Source organism: Amphiura filiformis, chromosome 13, assembly GCF_039555335.1.
Source record: "Amphiura filiformis chromosome 13, Afil_fr2py, whole genome shotgun sequence".
Taxonomy (NCBI): domain Eukaryota; kingdom Metazoa; phylum Echinodermata; class Ophiuroidea; order Amphilepidida; family Amphiuridae; genus Amphiura; species Amphiura filiformis.
The window spans coordinates 67042591-67053775 of record NC_092640.1 but is presented as its reverse complement, the minus strand read 5'-3'; the positions used below and the strand labels follow the sequence as shown (position 1 = coordinate 67053775).

The 11185-nt window shown below is 33.5% G+C and overlaps 1 protein-coding gene across 1 annotated transcript in view; it reads right to left on the bottom strand.

Annotated features, from left to right (window-relative positions):
* Window positions 1–8783: 8783 nt before the first annotated feature.
* LOC140167372 (synaptic vesicular amine transporter-like) overlaps window positions 8784–11185 on the bottom strand; it is a 36596-nt gene continuing 34194 nt past the window's right edge. The window contains exons 14-15 of the mRNA XM_072190680.1: window positions 10891–10936; window positions 8784–9346 (exon numbers count right to left, since the gene is read on the bottom strand). Of these exons, the coding sequence (XP_072046781.1) occupies window positions 9115–9346; window positions 10891–10936 (278 nt within the window). The 3' untranslated portion in view covers window positions 8784–9114. The remainder of the gene's footprint in view (window positions 9347–10890; window positions 10937–11185) is intronic.

Below are 11185 nucleotides of genomic sequence, written 5' to 3'. Positions count from 1 at the left end.
TATTTATTTATTTATTTATTTATTTATTTATTTATTTATTTATTTATTTTGCGAATGGGTCTGAGAATGGGTCTGAAAAGGTGTAGGCCTATTATAAAACTACACATTTATTTTCAATTTGTTATTTCGTTTTGTTTGTTGAATACAAACTGAAAAACTGTGAAACAAAAGAACTTTTATACAAGAAAATATTATTTAAAACAATCAGGTTACAGAAAACATTTCTTGTATCTGAAAATGTCAAGCGAATGCTGATATTCTTGGGAAGGATTGGTGGTATTAAACAAAACTCAATTCACATTGTAAACCAGTTGAAATGAGAATGAAATCCATAATGTTAAGGGCTGGGGTATGAACGTTTGGACAGTATTTATTTTGGGACATTAGAGCACATCAGACATATCGAATTGCATTGTGAATACGAAGAATGTCATTCTGATATCAAATAATTTTGATTTTTTGAAATTCGCAATTTGATACACATTTTATGGCAAATCATTAAAAATTGATATTTTTGATATTTAACAGTGCTTGAAGTAAACTTTATAAATCTGATGATTTATACTTAAAGTGTATGTAGGTGGGATGAAAAGCCGACGATCAATTGAAAATTTTGACCTTTCGTATTGAAGATATGGATTTTTTCCCCAAAACACCAAAAAAATTAGGTCTTTTTGGGAAAAAAATCATATCTTCAATATGAAAGGTCAAAATTTTCAATTGACCGTCTGCTTTTCTTCCCTGCTAGTGCTACATACACTTTCAGAATATATCATTAGATTTATATAATTTACTTCGAGGACTGTTATATATCAAAAATTTGAAAAATATCAAATTTTTATAATTTGTCATAAAATTTGAATTATATTGTGATTTTAAAAAATGAAAATTATTTGATATCAGAAAGACATGCTTCGTATTCAGAATGCAATTCGATAGGTCTGAGGTGCTCTCATGTCCCACAAAAATACTGTCGAAACGCAATAAACGCTCATTTTGGATCCCTTAATGTCCTTGTTTAGGAAAAAATAATGCTCAGAATAATGTTATGCATAAAACGTACTCGCGCCATATAATCATGATAATTTCGTGTAACAAAAACCGGTGGACCATCATCACCTATAGAACCTATCCAATAACCGGAACGGTATAACAATTGAAATGGCAGGACAGATTGGTGGACAGATTGTTTTGTTAAATTGGATAGGGTCTATGCCCTAAGTTGAGAATGGACCGTCCCACTCGATTTGTAAAAAGGTCGCGAACCCTTTCGGTGGACCCAAGTAACTGCTCAAAATGAGGCAAAATTGAAAAGAAACGGGGTTTTAAATAGAACTTGGGAATTTGAAAAGTATAAATCATGTTAGGTCTAAGGCGGTGCTAACACTTTTCTTTGATGACTTTGGCCACAAGTTTTTATTTTTTCAAATATCTTAAAAATTCAAGAATCTAAGCTAATTGAACAGACAGTAGCTATGTCCACAATTACATGTTACTCATTTCGGCAACAAATGGACGGTTAATTCCGCCCTCTATAATTTAATGTAAGTGACTTTGGGGTATGTACATGGTCACTTGCGTCTAACTAACCGTGCTAACTGTTTAAGGGAAGAAGTGCACCAAAAATCAATTTTTTAAACTAAACATATGCTAGGAACTTCATATTTGGTGTAAATGACACTAGAGACCAAAAAATCAGAAAAATGCAACAACAAAAAATTCTCATTTGCATATTTAATTGGCGGCCATCTTGGATTTTAGGTGTGAGATTTCAAAATAGAACCGGAACGCAATCGTAGATGCTAGAGATGTAATCTTTTTTTTTACGAAAGATAAAAAGCAGCCCAAAAAAAGTATGAGAGCAGATTTTTGAAAAAGTGCTTCATTTTTGGAAAAACATAGAAACATCTAGAAATACCGTTTTAATTTTTTTTATGCAAATTAGATGGCAATTTATTACATACAACATGTAAAAGAAGCAGGCCCTTGATTTATTACAATTTGTTGTGAAGATTACATGATAAAAGCTCATTTGCTTTATGAGATACAGATTTTTGACTGTAGAAATATTATATACTGCGCCAATAAAGTATCCTTACACTTGGAAAAATTTCACAATTTCAAGACTAAACAATATTGGGGTATATTTGTTTTTTTAATAGATGCACTATCTAATCCTGCACATTATGACACCACATTGAATCCAACGTGACCTCTAGAAGTAAAGTTACAAGCAATTGAATAGTCGAGGTTCCAGTTTTAAAAGTGACAAACTGGCCTATACAAGGCGCAAAAAAGATTCCAACATGCGAAACAAAGAGACAACACAGTTTCTTCAATGAAGCATTATTTAAAGCAGTTTTTATTTCAGTTTTTACTTCTCTATATTTTTCATAACTTTTATTTTAAATGTCAGCTCTTTTGTTCAGTTTTCTTTTATTCCTTTGGTTTTAAATTAAAGCCAAACGCTTAAATAAGCCATTCACCACTCTCAAACCAGATGTCTAGTCTGTGAAGTTTTGAATAGACCAGTTTGTCACTTTTAAAACTGGACCTTCGTCTAATCAAATGCTTGTAACTTTGCTTCTTGAAGTCACATTGGATTCAATGTGGTGTCATAATGTGCAGGATTAGATATTGCATCTATTAAAAAAACAAATTCACACCAATATTGTTCAGTTTTTAAATCGTGATTATTTTTCCAAGTGTAAGGATATTTTATTGGCGCAGTTTACATGTATATCGCCACTTGAAAAACAATAAAATACATAATAAATATCACTGCTTGAAAAACAATAAAATACATAAAAAAATTATTTGATCGTACAAGATGGTCAACTTCAAATAGCAGTTTCTTGGGAACCGTAAGTGCGATTTTTGTGGAATAAAAAGTATGTGAAAGAAAAACATCTACTCTTTTACCTGGAATTACAATGAAATATGACCATAAATGGGTGTTTTTGCTGCACTTCTTCCCTTAAGTGACCATGCATATACCCCAAAGTCACTTGCATTCAGAATTAACCATCCATTTGTTGCCGAAATGAGTAACATGTAGGCCTAATTGTGGACTGACATAACTAGTTTTTGCTCTAAGCTCTCGGTATTAGAGTGCACGTTAAAACATATTTTAACATATTAAACCTATAATAACTCATACCAGTGCACCCCAGTTGGAAGCTCTGTTGGAGATACAAACAAACAAAATACACACCCAAATAAACAAAACCATGATAAATTTACATCTCGCATACACACGAAAATAGTAGAATGATTAAAAATTTTCAGCAGAGAACTTTAGCGGTTTGCTAATTTGGCGCAGTTTATGGCGTATACGGAAGTGTGCTTCTGATTGGCTAATTGAATCCCGTCATCATCACATCGGCACCTCATTCGCTGGTCAAGCTGTGTAGCAACGCGTGACCTAGTTCTTTTTATACAATAATCGTACAGATCAGACGAACACCGCTGCAGTAATTTGCTGAATGGTATAGTTCATTAATGCTTTAAAACATAATGTCTCAAAATATCAGACACTTTAAAACAAAAAAAATATTAAGTTGACTTATGAATTAATAATCCTTTTGTCTTTGCGACCAATTAAGGTTAAAATTAAGCATCGAGTTTTTTAGTCGTTTTTTTTTTCTTTTGCTTCAGTTTCGTATAAAAATAGAAATGTTGTTGCACATTCAATTTTTTTTAAAGTAAAAGAATAACTTTGTGAAAAATTGCTACAAAAATGTTCATAATGATCGGGCGCGCGCTTCCCAAGCTTGTTTTAACAGCTTAGTCATCCCGCCATAACGTAATCAATAGCTAAGCCACTTCATCGGCGCTGATAACAACATAATATTATGACATTTCGTCTTGTTTTGGAGAGTTTCTGGTTACTCCTATAATGGTGAAAAAGAGAAGTGACCTTTTTCTGACTGTATCATATGAACCGTCGATTCGACTCAAGTTTTCTGCGTGTCTGTGTGTTCATAATACAGTTAGTTATTATATAATACGATCCAATATACGCTCAAGCCCAATGTCATTTTTGAATATGAAATGAAGGCAATTGTATAATTATATAATTTGAGAGTTAAAAGATATGAAAATAAAGAAAGTCGTCATTTCGAAATATCATATCGTCAATTATGATACACATGCATCGATTAATAATACATTGACCCCGTTGAATTGCAAGTACCCAGCAAACACAAAAACGTTTTAAAAACATTTTAAATAAGTTATATTTTGGCTTTTGGTTTAGGTAAAAACGTTTTAATAACATTAAAATGTCGGGTTATATAAAGGTCATGATAACGTCTTAAAACGTTTTGTATGAAAACACACTACAACAATATTTTTTAATGTTTTCGAAAAATGTTATTGTAAACTATTTTTGCAAACATTTTTGCCAAATATTGTGTCAATACTTAAAAAACATTATGTTAAAATATTTGAACCCAGCAAACACAGAAATGTTCTTAAAATGTTTTTTTCAAAACCTTTTAATAACATTTAAATGTCGGGTTATATAAAGGTCATGAAAACGTGTTTAAAACGTTATTGAAAATATTGTGGGCAAACATTTTTCGCAAAATATTTTTTCAACCTCAAAGTAACATTCTGTTTAGAATGTTTTGTATCAAGTTTTCAAGAATGTTTTTAGAATGTTATTAAAATGTTGTTATACCCTTTATATAACCCGACATTTAAACGTTTTCTGTAAAACATTTTTGTTTGCTGAGCAGTAGATTATCAAAAAATGTTTTTTAAGGTTATGAAAATATTGTATACTGTTAATATACCCTTTATATAACCCGACATTTAAACGTTTCCTGACAACCTTTTATAACCTTTTGCGAATGATGTCGAAAACGTTTTGTGTTTGCTGGGTAACCATTTTGGGGTTTCTTTTTGGCCCCATACGGGATCACATTTGACTATTGACTACAAAAGTGGTGGTTTGCAATGAAACTGGGTCAATTTATTTTTAGTCGGTGCATATTTGACCCGCATTTTTAAGAGTTTACAGATGGGATTGATATAGCAAATCGTAATGGGAGATGATATTGGCAATTTGGCATAACAATTACATTTTTAAAATGGCCAAAATCGGATTGTGTGGATCAAGTCACGTCAGATATATATGTATACCGTGTGTCATAAGTCTGTTCTTCCCCCCATAAGAAAACCATTTTAACATGCTTTAAATTAAACTTACACAATTAATTTGATAATAATTTGTTCCTAGTTATTGTTTTAAATTAATATAAATGTCACTTATCAATTTATTTGAAGTTGCTGTCTTTTTAAGGTCGATAACCTCCAAAAATCTGCAAACCTCGGCTATTGTTGGTTTTCCATTAAAAATCAAAGTTTGCAGACCTTTAAATCTGTCAAAACATACAAAATTAGCTCTAAAAATCTCGAACAACGGCCGACATATTTTTACGCTGCAATGAGCCTTAAGGTTCATTGCAGCTAGTAGCTCAAAGGTAAATAAACAGAGGGGGTACTTCCATATTGATGCTCCAGGGGAAGTCGGAATATAGGCGGAACGGAATTTCGACACACGGTATATATAATTGTGTACATTGTAGAAGTTTAAGGTTAGCAACTACAGCCTGCCTGTCTCAAAAAAATTGTGCAAATGGAAAGCACCATCTTTGGCAATTAGAAAATACTGTTGTGACATGATGCTTACATCAACCCAGCAAACACAAAAACGTTTTAAAAACGTTTTAAACAAGTTATATTTTGGCTTTTGGTTTAGGTAAAAACGTTTTAATAACATTAAAATGTCGGGTTATATAAAGGTCATGATAACGTTTTAAAACGTTTTGTATGAAAACACACTACAACAATATTTTTAAATGTTTTCAACAAAATAATGTTATTGTAAACTATTTTTGCAAACATTTTTGCCAAATATTGTGTCAATACTAAAATAACATTATATTAAAATATTTGAACCCAGCAAATACAGACATGTTCTTAAAATGTTTTTTTCAAAACATTTTAATAACATTAAATGTCGGGTTATATAAAGGTCATGAAAACGTTTTTAAAACGTTATTGAAAATATTTTGGGCAAACATTTTTCGCAAAATATTTTTCAACCCCAAAATAACATTATGTTTAGAATGTTTTGTATCAAGTTTTCAAGAATGTTTTTGGAATGTTTTCAAAACGTTTTCATACCCTTTATATAACCCGACATTTAAACGTTTTCTGTAAATCATTTTTGTTTACTGAGCAGTAGATTATCAAAAAATGTTTTTTAAGGTTATGAAAACGTTTTATACTCTTAATATGTGACCCGGCAGCACAAATGAACCGTAAATTCCCTAAATTGTATTCTGAGTTACGGTATAAAATGTGTACGAAGGTCGTATTCATCGGTAACTTAAGCTGCCGCGACATCTGACTCATTTTGATAGTCACAACACCAATTAATAATCCTATTATTGAAGTGGATAATAAGCTTCTACCTCAGATGGCTATAGAACTTTTTATAGCTCTGGTCTTTATTTGCTTTTGCTAAATCCTTTTCAAGTGGTGGGTTACCAGGCATTGTATTTTGTATAGGTATGCATAACCAACAATTAACAATGAGAGAACCTTCTTAAACCTCGTTGACTTGGGGATGATTTGAAATGACCGCCAATTATGACTGTTTGATATTTATTGCCAGCAATGTGGAAAAAGAGACGCATGTATAAATGAAAAAAACTATAACTTTGTTGAAGGAGCAAAGTTCAACAAACCATAACCCCGCTTCTGGATATCGTTTGAAGTCAAATGATATACCATTTTTAAGTTTATGATGTTTATTTTTAAACACGAAATAAGACAAAATTGACCGGGGGAGGAATTTACGGCTCATTCGCCGTGGACGGTCACATATACCCTTTATATAACCCGACATTTAAACGTTTTCTGACAATATTCTATAACCTTTTGCGAATCATGTCGAAAACGTTTTGCGTTTGCTGGGAACGTCAAGAGAGCAGTCTTAACTTTCAAATATCATTTGTTTCATTCATTTTGGTTTCGGCAATCCAGAGATCTGCTTCACTGAACACAAATGTATGAAAACCCTTTTGTGCCACTTTTTAGAAAATTGAATATTTATTTATTTATAACATTCGGCCGAAGCCAGGCTAAACCCAATAGTGCTCAGAGGCTACTAAATTTAAGGGATGCCTCCAGATATGACGGACAGGGATATGGGAAGAGGTCCGATTTTAGAAGCAGGAGGAAAACCGGAGCACCCGGAGAAAAACCTGCGAGGACGAGCATGGATCGGCAACCAAACTCACATGTGGCACCGCGGGGAATTGAACCCGGGCCACAGTGGTGAGAAGCGAGTGAGAAGACCACTACAATAACCCGCCCTCCTTTAGGGCGGGTTAGAATAGAATGTTATATCAAAATACCTGTACAGTACAGTACTGTTAATAAATGAACATTCATTCGAAGGATTGGAACTGATTATTTTCATGTGTTAGCCATACCTAATAGGCTTCAATCCCAAGTTCTAAGATATTTTCCAAAAATATCAAGCGCTATTTTAAGAACCACTGAGCCAATACTAGGCTTGTTTATACTCATTTTAATGCATTTTGAATTTTTAAATTGAGCATTTTTGCCCAAATTTGACATCACAGATGGATTCATAAAGTAATTTCCATGATATTTAAATACTTTAGACCAACAATTTATAAGTTATTAAGCCCCAAAATGTCTATAATTTCAGGGTTAAGACTACCCTTACCCCTCATCATACTATACTTCATTGAATAATGAACTTTCATATTATGCCTTCTGAAAATGTTACCAAATTGGTTTGTGCTTGCTGAATTTTTTCTTTAAACGGCTCTTTTCAGCGCCACCATTTCCTTAAATATTTTTTTTCGATTCTGCACTATTGCCATACACCAATGATCCAACAAATAAGTCTGCAAGTAATACTTAATAATCAGTCTGTCACAAAGAAGTCAAAGTTCACTCTTGAAAGGTTACCATTATTTCGTGATAATTTTTATTTCTCATGGCACCATCTGTCGGTGACCCGGTTGGATTCTCCAACTCCTGTTCGTTTTGATATACATGTTAAGCTGAAGTTAAACTCCATTGTGGAGCAATGAGCGATAGGTACTTGACCAATGAGGTATCGCGTTTTCTCAAACGCACCAAAATGCGCGCTACCTCATTGGCTAGGAACCAATCGTTCAATGATCAGCGATGGAGTATAAGTTCAGCTTTACATATACTTAAGGGTGGTCTTTACCCTGGAATTATGGAATTTTTTGTGCCTGTATAATTTCTAAATTGTTGGTCTAAAGTATATAAAAGTATAGAATGACAACGACTCGAATCCATATGTGAGGTCAAATTCAATTCCCCCAAACGGTTTTTTTTTTTTGGCCCAATTTTTTGGGGGGAATCGTACCAAAATATCTTGAGTAAATAAAAAAAAAAAAATACATTAATATTTAAAAGCAAAATATATAGATATCTATATAAGACCCATTTTCTTTACTTTTTTTTTAATTTTGGCCAACTTCATCAAAAATATCTAAAATTTGGGGCAAAATTAGGATTTTATTAGCAAAATTGAGCATTTTTCAACAATTTTTGAAGAAAATGTTTAAAGTTGATCAAAATTCAGAAAATAATAAAATGAAAATACGGGTCCTAAATATTAATATCTAGTTTTTAAAAAATGATTTGAAAAAAAAAAACACATTCCACAAAAGAATTCTTTTGTTACGTTGCCCGAAAAACTTTGGGCCAAAAATACAAATCAAGTAGTTGCCATTCTTATGTATACTTTAAAAGTTATGAGGCCCCAAAGTTTCCATAATTCCAGTGCTAACAGCACCCTTTAATAGCCTTATTTAATGCAATTTGGTTAAATATATCTCACTTAAATATTATGAGTATGAGACGAACGTAAAAAAATAAATAAATAATTTAACAGATAACAAAAATCCAATAAGATGGACGTAATCGGTCCAATCTTGGCCATACTAGCCCATCATTTTCGCCGTAATATTAAGTAGACACATAATTTACAAATATCAAATTCAATTTGCATGTTAAATATAGCTCTCCTCATCTTTCGGGCTCATTCTGTATAACACCATTCCCATTGTTATAGAGTGAATACATCGGTATTCGACTATCAGTCTCTTTGGTCTGGTTGACGACTGTTGTATCCGGGGTATGAGGCTCTACTAAGATAGCTCTTTCGTCCATAGCGCTACTGCCCTCACGTGACGTACCACGTAGATATAAACAAAGAGGCGCAAATGCTATAGAAAACATGCCAAGTCCTCGCACCATCCTGAAAATTGGGTGAAAACAGACATACATACGTATAACACACTATGCAAAAGTTTTGATCATAATTTTACATAGATTACAGCTGCATTATATTTGAATGGATGCAGCTCTTAAAGGAGTATTTCGTGATCCTAGCATCCTCTATTTATGTCATTTTTCATTAGATATCCACGAAAAAGCCTATTCCCAAAATTTGGGGGGGGGGGGGGGGGGGGGGGGGGGGGGGTGCATGATTATGTGTATTACACTGCTCCATAGACAATGCGTTGTAATTTCGTTCTGGTGCACCAGGACGAAATTCAAATTTCACGATATCTTTGCTAAACGAATTAATCTGCAAGAAATATTTTGTACATAAACATGTAGCCAGAGGTTTCCAGTAATATAAAAATCTCAACTTTTTTGAAAAAAGTTGGGGGGGTGAGGCTGTGGATCACGAAATGTCCTTTTAACTTGAAGTAATATAAAAAGCGTTTGTAGATAACGATGAAGGCAATAGATGGCGCTACACACAGTGTGTAAAAGAGCCAACATACAACCCAGTCTCTTTCATAGCTTGTGAATGTCACAATTGACCAATTGTAAATATATCACTTCAAAAACAAAAGTGCTCACAAACAGGGCCTGCAGAATGAGGGCAATTAAAGGGTAATTTTTTTTAAGTAAAAGTATGAAATGGGTAACGGGCACCTGTTCGTGCATGGCTTAAAAACATAAAGGCTGCAAGCCCGGGAGGGCTGAGAGCACCGACTTTCATAGTAAAGATTTGCAACTAATGGAATTCCAATAATAAGAGCCCCGCAGGGCATGAAAGCAAGATGAACGAAACCTTAATGTAACAATACTAAATACAACCGCATTCGACTGCTTTAAGAGGGTACCATACTAAATTGTGATATACTTAGTATTGACAATAGGGAAATTGTGGTATATTCGCAAGAAGGGAGACTGGGCTGAAAAGATCAAAAGCGTTGTCGAAGCAAGGCTCAAATTAAGCACTTCACCGTTCATAACATGCTCAATTTAAGGGTACTATACTAGATCCGGGTGTATTGATACTATAATTTATTCTATGCCTGAGTTCCGACCAATAACCTCATAAACGTGCTCTGTCTATGCCCAGTTGAACTAAGCGTAACTTTAATGCTACAATAACGTAAGCTTGAAACGTAGATGTCCTGTTCAGAGGGCTGAGCAACGCGTAGCTTCGCTGTTTTGGAAAGCAACGTGTTGTTTTGGGTTTAGATTTTTTGGAAAGCAACGCGTTGTTTAGCTATTTTGAAAAGCAGGGCGTGGTTTTGATGTTTTGAAAACAACGCAAAGTTTCGATACTTTGGAAAGCAGCGCTTTGTTTTAGATTGTGTTATTGAACCCACTTTTATTGTAGGGCCTGTGAATACATAAACCCACAATGCACTCTGCTCTTAATTATTCATACCGGATATCAATATCGGTAATTGAACATGGGGAACTGTGTCACCAGACGTTTTATGAAGAGAAATAACGCACACACAACATATACCTAATAATTAAACAGAAACTTACCACGAAAATCCAACCAAATTCGTTAAGAAGCTACTGAATGAAGGACCTGCAAGAAGGTACAATAAAACGAACTGAATCACAATTTGAAATTTAAAAAAATTGAAATTAAAAAATTTGAAATAAAAAACCGTGGTCACTACATTTTGCTTTACTAGTACTCTTTAATACATTTATCTTACGTTCGTCATGTTCGTTGTAAATTTCGCGAAGATTGCGACTTCATTTATATTACCCTTTGATGATTTCGAGGTCATCGTTGACGCTCGAAAAAAACACTTGGAACGATCATGGTTAC